Source organism: Anticarsia gemmatalis, chromosome 21 (assembly GCF_050436995.1).
Source record: "Anticarsia gemmatalis isolate Benzon Research Colony breed Stoneville strain chromosome 21, ilAntGemm2 primary, whole genome shotgun sequence".
Classification (NCBI taxonomy): Eukaryota; Metazoa; Arthropoda; class Insecta; order Lepidoptera; family Erebidae; genus Anticarsia; species Anticarsia gemmatalis.
Window position 1 is genome coordinate 7175005 of NC_134765.1, and position 18084 is coordinate 7193088.

The 18084-nt window shown below is 34.7% G+C and overlaps 2 protein-coding genes across 2 annotated transcripts in view; both read left to right on the forward strand.

The window, feature by feature from the left end:
• The first annotated feature begins 522 nt into the window (after positions 1 to 522).
• Positions 523 to 15927, forward strand: SIDL (SIDL trafficking protein particle complex subunit 10). Its single transcript, XM_076128412.1, has 15 exons — positions 523 to 860; positions 948 to 1159; positions 1528 to 1920; positions 2300 to 2599; positions 5305 to 5514; positions 5838 to 6076; positions 6425 to 6607; positions 6904 to 7323; positions 7592 to 8075; positions 8510 to 8692; positions 9417 to 9647; positions 10116 to 10379; positions 10613 to 10694; positions 10844 to 10972; positions 11474 to 15927. Exons 1-15 carry the CDS (start codon positions 797 to 799, stop codon positions 11608 to 11610), a joined length of 3531 nt encoding a protein of 1176 aa, XP_075984527.1. The 5' UTR covers positions 523 to 796; the 3' UTR covers positions 11611 to 15927.
• A 464-nt stretch (positions 15928 to 16391) lies between these two features.
• Positions 16392 to 18084, forward strand: part of Kat60 (katanin p60) — a 35303-nt gene continuing 33610 nt past the window's right edge. The window contains exon 1 of the mRNA XM_076128448.1: positions 16392 to 16885. Coding sequence (XP_075984563.1) covers positions 16694 to 16885 — 192 coding nt within the window. The 5' untranslated portion in view covers positions 16392 to 16693. The remainder of the gene's footprint in view (positions 16886 to 18084) is intronic.

Consider the following 18084-nt stretch of genomic DNA (forward strand, 5'->3'; position numbering starts at 1 on the left):
CCCCTTTTTATATCATTGCTAGGAACATAGGCTTTGGCTACGAAATAAAAAAGACACTATCGTTTTTGTGTTTGCTTTGCTAATAAAGATTACTTCAGTACCTAAATGGTTACTTAACTATATTCATGCAATACGTCCATAAATAAAATAAATAAATAAATATTATGGACAACTCACACACGGTCATTTGATTCCAAACTAAGCAGAGCTTGTACTATGGTAACCAAATAACTGATAAACATACTTATATACTTCTAAATACATACTTATATAGATAAATTGACAACCATATATATTGTCTATATTATATTATTTACCAAAGTACAAAAGGTAGAATAAAAGAAACATAAGTTAGGCCTTTTCAGTGTCATTGTCATTGTTAAGGTTTATTATAAATTTATATGATTAATTATAATCAATAATATAGATAACTTATTTATGCAATGTATTGCAGCCTTCGTCTACTGTAAAAATGATCGCCAACGCGAAATCATAACAATAACATGAAACGAAACGCAATTATCTGTCGAGTTGGGTGATGACAGCGAGTTTTGACAAATTCTCGTTTTTAATTTCTTCAAAAAAGTCAAAACGAGTCAAGAATAATTAGAAATAAATGAAAATTACACCATAGCTAAGCAGCAGTTACGATAGAATTAAAATAACCATATGTTCGTTGTTATTCTATAATTGCAAATAAAGTGGGTGGATTCCATTTGTACTAATAAGCGGATTGTTATTTGTGTCATGCCCGCAAAATCGACTGATTGTGCTGATGATGAAAAGCGGATGAAAAATGAAGGGTGTCGATAGTTTAACAGGCGACCGTGAAGGAATGACACACAAACCGATAGTAACATGTAAGTACGTCGAACAAACGTATGTTCAGGGCAGCAGTATAATAAAAAAAAACATAAATAAAATAATAATGTAATGATTTGCGATAGGCGCGGGAGACTGGAATTTATTCTGCACGCTAGAGGCGCCGTTGGTGGCAGCTATCCCGCAGGACTCGTGTGAATGGAGGCGGTCGTATGGACGGGCCACTAAGTCTGTCTCCTTGGAGGCACAATTCACTAAATATAATAAAGAAAAAGTGCAATCTGAACTGAACCTCCTGAAGAAGCCAATATTTCATATTTACTGGACTGACTGTGTGGTTAGTACTTCTGCACTTTTAATTTAAAATATATGATTAACATATTTTTGTTATTTCATATGTGTCATTACTATAGTATTATTAAAAACAAACCTTATCACTCACAACATTGTTATAAACATACAATTGGAGCAGCTTGACTTGTTATCTTTTAATTTAAAAAAGAGTAGAATTATGTGGTTATTTTATAACACAAATACCAATGATTATTTGAAAAATATTCAAAACCACACTACTTAATTATATATTGAATAACAAGCATTATGTTATTTTTGAATCAATGCTATCATATTCATACTGCACAAGTGTTTACTGGTACCAACATACTCATTTTTACGAATTAAACATTAATAACATGATGTCAACAGGACATAGAATATTACAAGACAACTCTAAGAGAAGACATAGAGGCATGGCTGAAACAATTGGAACGAATTGGCATTACCGATTGGATGATCGTACTAGTAGAGACTTATGATATACGCAAAACAAACAAATTGCTACCTAGAACAACTGTTTTGGACAAAATTAAAGGTGATTTTGGTGTAAAGCAGACAGAAGATAGGTTTATATCAGTTATAAATCCTATTAAATCGGAAGCAAGGAGTGCGGAGTCATGGAGAGCTCTAGTAGCAAAGATCAGACACTTTATACTAGTGGCTTACAACAAAGCTCTCATAAAATTCGAAGAATATATGAGAGAACAAAGGGAGAAACGTAATGATCCCGAATGGGATTTTTGTAAATATTTTATTTTACAGGTAAATAATTGATTATTTTATTTCATTTTCACGTCTAAGTTTCTACAATGTATTTAAAGTTTCATCAGATATTCATAATATAAATACCCGACTCATTTTACATTATAATCTAGGGTTATTTTTTATCTGAAAGGTCATCTCTTCTCTGCTTATCAAGCCAGTTTTCCTATTTCATATATTGAGATATTTATCCTTGTATAAATGGGAAATACCCAGCACTTTGAACTGTACTCTTTCCATAGGAAGTCTTGTTTAAAATGATAGTATGTAATTGCTGTAATTAACATCAATTTGGTTTCCCAATTTTGTCCACTACTCATGGCTTATAATAAATTCATGTACTTTCTTTATTTAAAATTGACATAATTTTTGTTTTCAGGAACAACTAGCATTTGTATTAGGAATGCTAGGCTTGTATGACGAGGCATTAGTTCAGTATGATGAACTAGATGCCTTATTCTCGCAATTTGTGCTCAATTCCAATATAACTGAGAGTCCAAAGTGGCTTGACACGTTCAAGCAGCCTGTGACGTCGTGGCAGGCCGTGCGGCTCACATCCTTGGTCCCTCAACACTTGAGAGAACTGATTATTAAGAAGAAAGCCTCATTGTTGGATTTTAGAAGCTATTTGTTTCAACGTCAAAGTGCCATGTTATTACCTTCTTCTAAACCTTGGGAGGTATGTAAAACGTTTTGTTATATTGGTTAATCTTAGAAAATATTTTATGAAATAGCTTAACAATCATAACCATTATTAATAATTTAAAAAAATAAAAATTATTGCTTAATCAATTACAGTTGATTAAGAATTGTAGACATTTATAAAAAACGCTATAAATAAAATCATTTATCACTATTATAATTGAATTTCTTTCAACAAAAAATATGTTGTGATCTATTAAGAAAAACTGATTATCATTTACAGAGTACTTGTATATCCATTCGGATTCAATGTACATCTACGTCGTTCGTCGTCGTTATAATATCGTGCCCGCCAACTCGAAGGCCTATATTAGAGTCGGCAGATATTAAAACTTTGCGCGTTTTGTTGTTAGGCGGTATTTACAAAGTGCTCTTACGCGGTCTTCCACGCGCGGCGACGATATACGTCTTTTATGGCAATAGCAATTAGTTTTACAGATTTTATCACACATGTGAGACTATATACTGTGGTTGGTGATGCGTGCATACAGGTATTATCTACGCTTTAACGCGTTTTCTCTGAAGTCTAGTCTTATATTAGCATTCAATGGTAATATAAATGATTGTGCTATTCAAAAGCGACATTGCAGAAAAGAGTGCTCTGTAATTTGGATTTAGGTGCAAGACATCTGAATATTTGTGTGTACATACATACATACTATATTTTTAAAATCTCATTTTTTATGTGTATCATGAATCTGTATACTTACATTCTCAACTGATTATAAATGTTTAGGATCGCCTTTCTACATATTGGCAGCCCAACGAAAAATTTAAGTAAATAAATAACGTAGTATATAGGCTTTTTTACATACAAATAACATTCACTATATGCAACTCGATCTCTTTAAGTCAATCAAAGCGCACTTTCAACAGGAAATCGAACTGACTACACGTGATGCTTTAATGCAAGGCTACCACTTTCTTAACACACAGTCTAGTTTTAATGCTTTCACTAGAATTTCTGCAATTTCAAGCAATACAACATCGCGAACGAACTAATCATGAGCATTGAAGATAATTACCGAACGATTACATTCTACCAACAGTTTTCGAAACATGCATTATTTATGCCGACGAATTATTGCGCTCAATACTTTTTTTTACGCATTTATTAGATTCCATAGTGATTTATTTTAGTTTTGTATCTATGGGTAGTCTCATGTAACTTCATGTTAAAGTAGTGTTTTAGTAATTTCAATACGCAATGGCCGCATGCGCCAACGATTATCGTGGTCAACTCGATGCACCTATTGCACACGATGTCGAAAGTTCGATTCCTATGTGTAATTTATTTATATTGGTCCAAGACCCTAGATTAATTTTAACTAAACTTGTCTTAAAAATATATGGAAAGAATTGGTTGCACTGCAATCTTTACTGTCATGTCTGGAATCACGCAAAAGAGTATTTTCATCGAGTTCTCGTAATGATAAGGAAATATAATGCCAATCGTTAAATACACTGTAGCACGTATTGTCGTGCAAGCCATCAATTTAATTCAGATTGTCGCAGTACTTTATATGTCTACTCGGGTTCTCTAGTCAAAACAATATTCTGGATCATATTCCCCATCTGACTTTGTAAATGGTATTTGTTTTACATACTTACATAATATCACGACTGTTATACCCGTAGGTGTGGGCAGTGGTTTTATACACCCACATTTCATTAACAATGTTGGTCTCATGTAAATATATTCTCATGTCAGCTTCTTCCCGCGACTTCGTTCGCGTAAAGTATCCTGTGCGTTAATCCAAGTTAAAAGCTATCAGTGTACCAAAATTTCATCAAAATCCGGCATAGTTTTTTCGTGAAAGAGTAATAAACTTACATCCATCCATCCTCGCAAACGTTCGCATTTATAATATTAGTATGATTTCAACCGTGTGGGAATCGAACTCACAACCTCCCAACGCACCGGTGTCGTGGCAATCACCTTGGCAATGGCGCCACAGAGGCCATCATAAATACATTTTTAATTATATTTATCGGTAAAGCATAATACTAGTACTACTACTAGTACACATACTACACTTTCTTTTTATAGCAGTCATATTTCTTTTTTTTCCATTAGTATCCATTTACGGCTGTCTCTATAATGCATAATTACTCTCGATAATAACACAATGCAGTCATCAAGAATCTATATCATGATTTTCTTTGATTTATATAGAGAACTAATATTTTCTCCATGGGTGGCCATTCGTGACGTTTACGTATTAATGTACTTTATTGTGCTAGGTCAAGTGTAGAAATACGCATTTGTTTATCATTTGCTGTTTTGTTTTGTGTCGTGGTGTAGTTTTAAACCGGATGTGTGATTGTAATTTCTATTTTTAAATGAGCTTTATAAATAGAAGTTAGAGCGGCTTTAAAAACCGTATTATGGTAAAAAATTTCAATGTTTTCCGTGGAATTAACAGAATATTTATTTATTTATTTAGTAACATAGTTTTCTCCATATTTTAAGCAGTATGCGATGTGTACGAAGCGAACAGTATAAAGTCCTCGACCTATTGTAACATCTGTTACCTATAACCTAAGGCCTCACGTTCATTTCACTTCGAGAGAAGACCATGGCTCAGCATTGGAACAGAATTGCATTTTTAATGTATTTCTTTGGTCTCTGCATGCATGAAAAGAAGTCGTGTATTTATGCATGTATGATTTTTTTGTTAGATTGCCTCCCGCTGTCTGTCCACGGTCCACAACACGCTAGTGGAGCTACAGCTGCTGGGCGCCAGCGCGGTGGAGGGCGCGGCAGCGTGCTGGGCGCAGCTCGCGTGCGCGGAGACCTTGCGCGCGTGCGAGCGCCTCGCGTCCAAGAACAACGCGCTCGATATGTGCACGGCCACGCAAGCGCCGTTGCTGCATAATGCTAAGGATAAGGTGGGATTAGTATTCAATATATTAGGAAGGTATACGTATACGTGCACGTAGTTGTACGTATGTGTTATGTGTACGTTGTTAAATTTTAACGTGTAATCTATATAATTTGTATATTTCGGGCCCTTGATTGTACAGATTTCCTCGAAAAATCTTTTTATCACCCTTACAATAATTTCTCGTTATTATCTATGCTCATTTGAATACAATCGGATCACGCTATTTTTATTTATGTCCTTACGTATCATTATAAAACTTACTCTACAAAACCCATATACTCATCATAGAATACTTACTATTGATTTATGAATATTCTTTTATTCTAGCTCCACGAACTAGGCAAGCTCTGCGGCCTCCTTCCTGGCTCGCCTGATCCCACATCGGAACAGCTCCACCTAGTGGTGATGCTGTCAGCCGGGATGGGGGACAGTGAGCCTAATAACCAGCACCCCACTCCTACAGACCGGCTGAAGGAAGCTCTGTGCAGCAAGACCAGCTTCCAGCAGTATTATCTGGAACTGGCTGAGTTAGCGATGGGGACTTATAAGCATATTGGCAGGTTGAGGTTAGTATAATCTTTTGTGAAAGAGATTCTCTTTGCTATTTACTAATAAATTTCTTGTTTCTCCCATTTTTTACCTCAAAAAGCTGTCTGCCTTTTACTAACTGTATGTCTTTAATCTTAAATCAAGCATTGCAATCGTCGTTGCTGTAGGAAGAATCCGTATCGTTATTTCCATAAGGATTCTTTATATTATTATCCCTATGCAGAATTCCCTGACAAATGATCTTTTCTCTTGAACTTTATTACTCTTTGTCCAGCGTTGTCGACAGTTTAAACAACAATGACATGTAACTATTCAAGACGTTTTAATTAATCTAATTAATCTTGAATATTTATTCTATCTTCCAGGTTCGCTCGTCTAATAGGCCGGGATCTAGCGTCGTTCTATTCAGAGCTGGGTGAGACTGGCAAAGCGGTGGTCTTCCTAATGGACGCGCTCAGGTCTTACGAGGAACAAGGCTGGAGGGACTTAGCCGCGCAGACCAGGCTTGAACTAGTGGCTGCGGCGAAGAAGATGAATGATGTGGACAGGTAACGATATTTATTTAAACCTTTTAATTGGATAGTTCCTAAATATGGCTGGAGTGTCTCCATTTCCTTAGTCTTAAGAGCTGGTTTCCTTTTTTAAGTGAGTGTCATAAACGCATCCAGTGATAGACAGTCATCAGATCATCACGTTAAGAGAGAAGCTCAAAGCATTTCATGATTTATGTAGATTGAAGCCTTTCTTGCAGTTAATTCTAAAGATGTTTTGCTCCTCTTTTTAATTGAGAGGAATGTTGCGTGTAATTAATGAATGTTTCGCTATAGTGGCATTCCATTTACAGATACACAAAACTGTCAGCAACAATAGCAAGCACAGCTGAATTAGAAATACTAGTCAGAAACTTCTATTTCGAGGAAATGATGAAATGTATAAGAGAAGAGTTATCTAAAAAGGCGGAGACGGTACTAACGGAGCTGAACGAATGCTTTAAGATCGTATCAGCAAGTTTAGTGCCATCGGAAAGAGGTGTTTATATAACAGACAATAAGGTTCAATGTCGTTTGACGGTGGTGAGTTATTTGCCAAAGGACGTGACTTGCAGCAAGGCAGCGATAAGTATAGAGTGTTGTGCCGAGAAGGACAAGAAGCCGGTCAAAGGATATAAGACTGATTTAGCTAGCGGTAGTGTAGGCTCGCAGAATAATTCCCCCAGGCGGGGGCCTGTGGAAACTGACAATGAAACTACTAACTTAATTACAAGGTAATATATTTTATTATAGTAAATGGTTTTTTGTTTTGTTTTATTAGACGTTCAAACTCGTGCACGTATACGTCACGCGCACGCATCTAATGTAAATCACTGGTACAAAGCTTAACGTTGACTTTCAAATATGTATGTTGAGATTCATGGTTTAATGAGTAACCATTTTATCAGTAACTCAGTAAACAATCATATGGTGAGGTGATTTTAATTGATCTCCAATTCATAATCAGGATTTTCACAACATTAATTTTTTATTTGTTTTCAGCATAAGACTGGACGACTTAAAACCTAAAAACCCACTATTAAACCCTTTACAAATAACTTCACAATTGCACTACAAAGAAGACAGATCCCTCCAAAAAGCGACAGTTGACTGCCAAAACCCTAAAGTAACCCTAAAACGTTCAGACAGCTGCAAGTATAGGAAACCTTCGGCCACTTTGCGAAATAACTATGAAAATTGTTTCTCAGTAGAAAAAGTCACTCTCAAACCGGGAACGAATGATCTAACCTTAGAATGTCTAGCGAAAAAATGTGGTACATTTAAACTAGGACAGATTTCTTTGCTTGTTGAAGAAAAGTTGGAGTTTCTATCGAATGCGTTGATTGGGAACAAGATGGGTTATGAAGTGGTTACTCAGGGGGTTAATGTGTATTTGAATAAGGTTGAACCTAAGAAGGATTTGGTGGCCGGGTTGGAACATGCTATGGAGTTGGTTGTGACCAGTGGCAGCTCACATATTGAAGAGGTCAGTTTAGCAGTTTTATAAGGAATTCGTTTTTATTGTTTGTTAAATTAAGTGTTTGTGTATTTTTTGTTTGATGAACCTACTATAGTATCCTGTTTAGTATAATAATTAGTGTGAAGCGCGATTGAAAATTAAAAGGCAATGATACCTTTTTATCCCGTACTTCAATCGCGCTATCGCAAATAAAATATTATTATTACTGTTATTTGTTTAACGAGAAAATGACTAGTGGTAGATAACTTTCAAATTCATAATGCTATTCATATTTTAACAATTATCAACAGATGCTCCGTTCTCTGTTCCTATTGCATACACGTCTGTATACGATTGATATGTAAACGTCAAACACATATTATTAAGACATTGTTCTCTATAGTATTTTATTACTACTCTGTGTCACAGTAGTAACAAAATAATCATTATTTTTTCTCTAGAATACAACAATACTCCTAAAAACGTCCTCGGGTCTTCTAATCCGATTTGCGGAGGACGATTCAGCGATGCTTCGAGAGCTGACCATCAAGGTGCCGGCGATGGAACCTTTTGAAACTACGCGCGTGCCGCTCAGACTGTTCGCCACTTTACAACCTAGGAAAGAAAAGAGCGTTGAACATACAGTGAGTAAAAATAAATATATTATTAATGAATTTGTACTTAATGTTTAAGCCTGTAAGGTACATTTTCGAATGAAAAATAATATAAAATATTAAATATTATTGGACAATTCACACACGGTCATTTGATTCCAAACTAAGCAGAGCTTGTACTATGGTAACCAAATAACTGATAAACATACTTATATACTTCTAAATATATACTTATATAGATAAATTGACAACCAGGCTCAGAACAAATACTCGTGCTCATCACACAAAGATTTGTCCCGGGTAGGATTCGAACCCACCACACGCGGCGCCACGGTTGTTGCGGCGAGGTGACCGCTTAAACCACTGCGCCAAACGTGCAGTTAGTTAATCTACTTATTATCTGAGAAAAATATCAACAAATGAGATATCGTGTTCGCAAAAATACGACATTGAGTGACCAACAAAGTCATAACTGAAAACCAGGGTATCTTTCTTCTTTACTATTTGTAATTAAGCTATACATATAGGTAAGGTAAGGATATACGAAAAATACTAGTGTAACTATTTTACTAGCCATGAATGTTCTATGACACGGGTCTCATAGAATATGAAAAGCCTTTCAAGAAGTTAAACCACAAATATGCGTCCGTATAACGTATACGTCCACGTGCACGTGCACGTATCAATTTTAACGTACAAATTCTATCTTCAACAGCCTTTAATCGTTCGCTACTATCATTGAACTCCTTCCCAGGTATGGCTTACCTGTCCATGGTGGGAAGCAGTGACCGAAGTGCCCCTCCACTTCTGCCCCCCCATGGTAGCAGCCTGGCGCCTGCTCACGTCCAACACGCGCAAGTTCGTCAACGTCACGCTCAAGAGCAACGTGGTGCATTTAGTACAGTTCGCGCTGACTGAACCCAAGTTGGAGTGCGATGGGAATACTACTGTGTCGGATTTGAATCCCAAGACTGCTGATCATATGGTAAGATTTTTTCGTCTGTGTCTCTTATCAGTAAAAACATTTATTATGGTACACCTCACCGAAAGACAAAAAAATGTACTTTACCATTGGATTTTGCATCTTCATTTAATATGAATAAGGTATTTTTTAAATTCGGCAAGCTGCTGACTACTAGATTCCATTATAAAAATTATGTGGCTATCAAAAACCCCAATCATAGGAATTATAATAACTCGAAGGTTCAATCTCACCCCGTAGAATTAGTGATTTAAGCATACTTTTAACTTATTATTTAAAACTTATCTGTTAAAATGTATTTCTTCAAAGAAAGACTAGTCATTATTGCTACCAAGTTAAAGTCTACCATTGTTTTCAAAATTGCCACTTTGTTTCTTAAAAATGCTTTTCAGTAAACTTTCTCAAACTTAATGTTATCCCATTACTCACATTCCACAAGCTTCTAACCCTTAAGTTCACTCCACCTTTCAGATGGTAGCATCAGACGGTACGACCGCGTCATTCATGTGGGAGCTCCTCAAAGACCCGCTAGTGAAAGCCGGTCCTATGAAGGCGACATTCTCGGTCCGCTACCGGCCTGCTTCCGACGAGGGTCCTGGCCGGCCCTTCAGCTGTCCCTTCGATATACAAGACTATACAACGCTGTTCGTGATCAGGACTAAACTGGAGCCGAGTAAAGGATCTGACTTCTGTAGGGCTTCGCAGATGTGTTGTTTGCAGTTGAGTCTGCAAAGGGTGAGTGGTGATATTGTTTATTTCGTTTACAAAAAAGTTACTATTTGTGTATCACTGTAATAATTAAATGATTAACGGCACAGTGACACGTTTCGTACAATGGCTATTCTGTGGTAGCACTTTTTATTTTTGCAAATCTTAGCGAATCTTTTAGAAATTTGCGTCTTGTTGTAACATAGTACACTAGTCTCGAAATAAATAGTACTATATATTTCGTATTTAATCGTTTCCAGGTGAACGAAACAGAGTATACGTCGCTTATGTACGAAGTGCTGGCTGATCAGACGATGTGGGCAGTCCTAGGACGTACGGCAGGTAAGATAAACAACATCACAAAATTACTTATAAATAATCTGTGTTACCTAATTGCCTACTTGTTTTTATACGACAGGTTTCGATATGGGATTCATAATTATATAGAGATACCTAATTCCCAGAGGGTTTATGCGTGTGTTTGTTTGTAGGTGTAATTACGATGGAGTCAAATAGTGCAGAGCCACAGAACGTGACACTAGATGTAATGCCCCTCGTAGCGGGATATCTCCCGTTACCCACCGTCCGACTGTCTAAATACATCGCTGCCAATACCAAAGGTAAAGAGAACATACACAACTAGAAAACACAACAAACTTTTAAAAGTCATTGTTATTTATCTCGGGAAAGTAGTACGCCACCACTTAGATGAGATGCGCATGCGTAGACCATATTACATTTTTCCTTACTGTAAAACACAGGTCGTTTGTAAAACGTAGATGGCGCTAGTGAGATTAGAAGTGTTGTTAATAGACCTTTTAAAAGAAGAATTTAAGTTTTATTTATTTGCAACTTCGTAGATTCGTTATTTTAAATTTTCATACCGTTTAATTAAATAAGAATTTAATAAAATCTTTCATAAAATCTATACCTTATTAGCCGCGTACTGACTGACCGAGCAGTCTCGCAAGGCAATATCTAGATCTCTTTTCTTTCAAATCGAAATGAGTGGGACCGAGATATTGCCTCGCGAGGCCGCTCGGTTAGTAAGTACGCGGCTATTTACGCACTATAAAATTCAATAATCATGTAGCCGTTTCTAATCAAATAACTATTTCTAGACCCTAAGAAAGACATCTCAGCGCACCCTAGACTGGAGCCGTTCAGTCCAGGTCAGGTGTACCACGCGGGAAAGGCGAAGCAAGTCCACGTGCTTCCACCTATGGCCAAGGAACATTTAGAAGTGATGCCCAACTGATTGTAAGTCTAAGTCTGTAAGAGCTTATAGCTTATCTTTGTAATGGTGGGTGGGACTTGCAAGTGCAACAGTCATGGATGTCAAGGGAAAACAAAAGTTACAATTAATGGTAAAGGTCTTGTCATCTGCTTAAAATTGTTTTAAAAGTCTGTTGTTCATAGCTGACTCTATAACTTGTAGATTGGCCAGTGGGAGTCGGTATTCAGTAATTCTCAAAATGTATAATTAAAACGAAAGGTATAATATCTTCCGGCAATATGACAGACCGGCAATACAAGTCAATATTAGAGTTACAATAATATATAAAACAGTTCTCAGCACGTTTAATAATATGACCAGAAAAAACACAAAATGGATAGCTTTATTTTATAGCAATATTGCAAACTAAACTAGCCACACAATGCACGGTAAATAGCTAAATAGTTTACATCGATTAACCTTGCCGGCTATTCATTGCTGGCTACTCATTACCTGCTTACACGTTGCCGGGAACTTTTTACTCATTGTAATACACTTGTGAATCCCGCCCATCAACCTATACCGCAGTATAAAGCTAGGCGTCCCTTTTACTCGTCAAGTATTACTCCAGATGATATTGCTGTCTCTGTAATTTTAGACTAAATAGAAAAGGTAAGCATGACACTGGATATTACTTGAACATTATAGAAAGATTGCGAAAAACATATGCTGAATTTTTTGAGAAAAGTTCACTACAGTGTATCTAAATTGCTTTTGACTAAGAAAACAATTGAGTATCCCTATTTCTTATAAGGCACATCTCCTATTAATCATGTATAATTATAGGTCGTTGACCTGCGTATAATCACATGCTCCAATTTTATAACATTCATGTTTGATAAATTAATTACTTAGCATAATGTCAATGATCCCGTAACAGCTGTTATATTGTCTGCATAAACTATAACATGGTTAATTTTGATTACATATTTTCTAGTTCTATGTAATTGGTTATACTGCTGACAATGTCTTGAAAATGATAGCATATGTTTTTAGCAATCTTAAGGTGGGTCTAGGCTAGAGGAGCCGAGCACACGCAGAGCTCAAATTTGTGTTACGAGCGCACTCATTTGAAATTTGTAATTAAGTTCATTACACGAATTTGTGCTCGTCTTATGCTTACGAGCGAAGGTCTTCTAGCGTAAACTCAGCTTTATAAGTCTAGACGCATACCCTAAACTGATTAAAATTAAGTATAAAAATCGACATAGATTGTGAAAAATACGTCCATTGCGTTTTTGAAGTGTTATAGCTTTTATATAATTTCACATGTTAAAGGCTCAACGATTCTTTTGTGGCGTCATTATTGTTGAATATGATATTATACGTGGCTGTTCGGTGTTAGGAACAAACGAATTATCTGTATGCTTAAATGTAGTTCATTGATTGGAAAGATTTTGTTGCTGGGGCCTCTAAAACTTTACTGTGTTAAGGACAAACTAATGACTGTATAATTCCTTTGTATCTTGTTTCATCTCGGGATATAAATTTGTTCTTAAAACTTAGTAATGATTGGTATAGATTGTATAGAGATTCGGCAACGAAATCTGACTAATGCATGGCAGCCGTAAGATACAGTATTTTGAAAATGGGCTTATTTTAAGATCTATTTTGGCACATATGGAGATTCTATCATAATCTACGATAAGGACTAACTGATCGCTGATTTACATTAAAATAATCTTAAAATAAGCTCATTTAAAAATACTAAAATAGCTATAACATAAAAGACTATACTCGAAAATGAAATAAATGCTTAAATCTATACTTAAAATATTTTCAGGTCAATGATAAAATATAAAAAATATATAATAGATGTAACTGCTTACGGAAACTCGTACGTGGATAAGTTGGACCATCAATCGTGTGATAACTCATATGCTTCGTAAGGTGTATATTATATATTATTACATATATCTATAATATATGGGTATATATGACATTCTAGTGGCTAGCTATTTTATTGGTCTCGAATTTCTAGAGCACTGTAAAGATACAAACCTGATTAGCAGACTGCAAACCACAAACGTATCAAGTAACAACAATGGTCTAATAACTTATTAGAAAGCCAAGAATGCAAGGTTCAAATCTGGCGGAGGAATACAAAATGTTCAGTTCAAAACATCGTTGCCTGTATGCTAGTTACTTGATTTTGGACAAACACATAATTATTAATAATGAAACAATCTACTCTCTACTAAATTACCGGACTACAGTTTATATGAAGCTATAAGTACGTTTTAAATAAGTAAATATCAAACAATGTTAATTTAGACCAGGGACGTTTGCAGTTGCAATTTGCATTCTACTTCCTTACTCAGTTTTGTACCTATGATGTGAGTAGATGTATAAACGCCCGTCTGTGGTATGACTGCGATTATCCGTCATGTCATAGGGGTGTACCAAGTCTCGACATATTCGCTCATATTTTATTTGTACCTTTAATAGGACATAATCAAGGCATTAGTTATATGTCGAATCTGATGTATGTAACGGGAAAGAAAAATAGTCCGAAAACAACTAAGACATATTCGCTCATTCATATGTTATAACCATACATAATATACTATCTTGAATTCATCCTTATATATAAGTGTCAAGTATCACATACTTATGTATGTATTTCAAATTGGTGTTCAATGTAAAAAACATGCTTTAATATCTCAGCGAAACATGAATTTATGCATTGAAGAATTTAAACAAGGATCATCAATAAAACATAAGAATACACATATGTACACAGATTTGATTTAAAAGTCAAATCTGTATATGTATACGATACACGAATCTAACCCTTATAACATGGTACGTAAGGGTAGCTTTTGTTCAGCAACACTACAGGGAATAACAATCCAACGCTTTTGCCGCTCTTACATTCGATATTAGATCTTAATTTAATTTAAATTAGATCTAAAATATATTAGATATGTGTTAGAAGTATGTATAATAAAACTTTAATATGACGGATATAAATATAGTATTCTTGTCGAAATTATTTTATATATTTTGGAATGGACAGAATGTATAAAAAATATATATTGGTAATGGCGATTTCGAAAGTATTTTGAAATATTATTAAGCGCAAAAAACCCTTGTTTCATACAATAGTTTTATTTTTTATTGTCGCCATATTTGTTTCGCCACAACGATTACATCTACCTAGTCTCTATCTCGTCTATTCTTATTTCTTTATTAAGTTGTAAATACAATTTGGTGCTAGAGTTATTATAGAGGGTAACACCAAATTCTCTTCTACATTTAAAAAGTTATATTAGCTATCTTTGTATATTGTGTTGCTATTATAAATCTCATTTAGGCTATACCTACTTGGTGCAAATATTTTATTCGTTTTTTTAGTGTTGGTTTGGCTCCATAAGAAAAAGAACATGAAAAATACATAAATAAAAGTATCTGATATTGTTCATTAAACTTATAATTTAATATCCCTATTTATGTTGATAAACACTTGAGCTATGTATAAGTTATCCAAAGAATTGTATTTGATGTACACAATATTATATTGCTTTAGTTGCTGTAACTAGCCATCATAGTATATTATATACATACATAGCAATGCAATTATATCTTAACTTCGCGGTAAATTATGACACTGTAATTAATTCGACAAAGTAATAAAAATGAGTATACTCAGTAGATGTGACATATTTTTTATTTTAATTCTAAGAAGCTTAATATAATAGCATTTCATTAAATTGCAGTGTGATTGTTGGCAATATTTCCCAGTGTTGCAACTTAATGAAATGCTCATCAAACTTTTTTAAATCTTGTAGCATGGTTAGACTTACTTTAAATCATTAAACGTTGGTTTTATTATCATATAGTTCTCATTAAGTTATTAAAATTTACATTAAATGTATTTATTTTGTTAGTAGAAATGGTTATCCATGATCCATTGTAGACGATAAACAAGTATAAATTGAATATATATTCTACTTGAATACGGTAGCGATGATTACCGAATTTGTGTAAAGTCGTCTATAATGGATCCCATTTTAAAGTAATTATTTGTGCTTATTAAAATTTTGACAAAAATTCTTCGATATTTCACATCCACGATTGGCGTCTAAAATTGACTCAGTTATTAAAAAAACGTGTTAAAAATCACGTCGTAATGGGACAGATTTTTTGACACAATTTTTAAAATAATTCATTAGAATATCCATGGATACAAAAAGAGTTGTTAATGTAAATAGACATAATACTGTAACTGGAGATTGTATTTATGTTTCATACTATGTATTATATCTAGAACTACGAATATAACGTTTATTGTTAGCATTTTTGTTTTATTCTAATCTCCCCATCCATTCTTGATCTATTTTGACTACGAGTACATGTATGTGTATGTAGCATGAAAACAAGTTTTTACAATCACTGTCTCTGACAGAATATTACCTGGAATGTCATGCTTAGTTCCTCGGAAACGCAAATCGGATTTCACATACAAACAATGACACTGTTCTACTACTAGATTCAGGTCCTACAGAAATCGTGTTTCTAAATAAATAAGTGTGTAAAAAAAAATTACTAATGTATCCCGTTGTTAAAAATAAAACGCATGATTTTGTTATCTGTGGTGGTCGCTAAATGTCATAGTTTTAGTCGATTTACTAGGGTTGTTACTTTGATAAACTTTCTAACAAAGCAGCTCTGCAAAAGAGAACGTGCTTGTTAGTCATTTCTGCCAACATTAAAAAGCAATCAAAGGGTCGTCATTGGCTGATTGATTTTATAGGTTGGCACTTGGCAGTTGACTTGCGATTGTGATTGTGAACACTGTTGAACGAAATTGATAAGTTTGTTTTGTCTCAAAAATATGGTCATAATTTTATAAATTCAAAGAAACCATGAGATAAGTAATAGTATATATAAATAAACATTTGCAACATTAAAAGTGAATAGCACATAAACACAATGGTTGTCGTGTGGGTTATGTTGTGAAAATGCGAAGTGTTACATTCGGATCATTGGATGTCACACGCGATTGTAATCTTCGAAGAGGTCTCCGCGAAGAACCATAACGTTTTCACTGTGGATAAGTTACATGTACGCAGCGGGAATGACAATAATGGCAGTTTCTGTTGGCGAAATTTGCGAAAACACAAAGCTGGCGAGGGAGATGGCACTGATGGGTAACTACGAGTCGGCGCTGGTGTACTACGAGGGCACGGTACAGATGATCCACAGGCTGCTCATCACGATCGCGGACCCCACGCGCAAGTCCAAGTGGCAGCTCGTGAGTACCACTCGTTTTCTTGGACATTTCCACTGCATCATGTAGTTCCATGCTTGCTTACCTTGAATGTGAACGTTTCCTTTTGTGATAAGCGGCGCTAATTAGTAGCGCCTTCGGCAGGAAGGCGGAAGGCCACCCGCAGAGTTCACATAGCTAGCCATGTAGGTTTGTTTATGTTCTCTTATTGAGAGTTGAAGTTAGGTTATTCTAATCTGTTAAATTTTCTTATATAGGTATTTACTTTTCTTTTTTATTTATTTTATAAATGTACAAAATCCTTTGATTTCATTCAGTTGATTTAATTTTTTTTATATACCCACAATGTGATAAACAAAGGTATGTTGCATGTTTACATTGATACACTTTTATTTGCAAACAGTTAAAAACTCAATCTGAATTACAAAATGTTACAAAATCCTATTGGAAAAATTCTTATCTACTTAATTGTATTGCAGCAACATGTACTATTCAAAAGAGATACATTGTAGGCCATTTGAAACAAAGATTTGATCTCATGCAAAATTTGAATAGTGCATTCATAAGAAATAACATTCAAAAATATAATTACGGTGGAATCTATTCAGTGGTATTGTGTAAAATGCAGAGATTTCCTGCTAAGTATTTAATTAAATATTTCCTGAACATATGCTATGCAGTAAATCACAAGTATTGTGGAACGCTTACAGGAAGATTGTGTCATACATTATTATATTAAAACATTATTATATCATATCCAGTGTTCTGATAATTTGTAAGTAAATTTTATTATAATTGTTTATTACTCTTTATCACATACATTTTTGATATAACAATAGCTTTTATGGGTCCTATTATGATAATGTTGCACACAAATACTTCAGAAATTAAGAGGATAACATGCAAATTAATACAATTTACATGCGCAATTTCTAGAATTCCAACGTTTAATAATCATTTCAAACATTGACAGTGAACATTACAATTGCATTATGGCTTACATAATTTGATTTAAGAAGTGTTATTAAGTATTTCATAATAGAGAAATCCAACTGCATGATATGAAAGATAAAAATATTTAATTTGCACTTACCGAAAAGTTGTAATGATGCCTGAATTATGTTATCATTATTTACTGAGTACTATTTGTGTTTTGATAAACGTCATGATTCTTCTGCATTATGTCACTTCATGTTTTATGTAGATTAATATGATTACGCACT

Coding starts and splice junctions, on each gene's coding strand:
- SIDL (XM_076128412.1), top strand. CDS start 797: ATGAAGGGTGTCGATAGTTTAACAGGCGACCGTGAAGGAATGACACAC. Junction 8,693..9,416: donor AAAAGAGCGTTGAACATACA/GTGAGTAAAAAT, acceptor ACTCCTTCCCAG/GTATGGCTTACCTGTCCATG. Junction 10,973..11,473: donor CATCGCTGCCAATACCAAAG/GTAAAGAGAACA, acceptor AACTATTTCTAG/ACCCTAAGAAAGACATCTCA.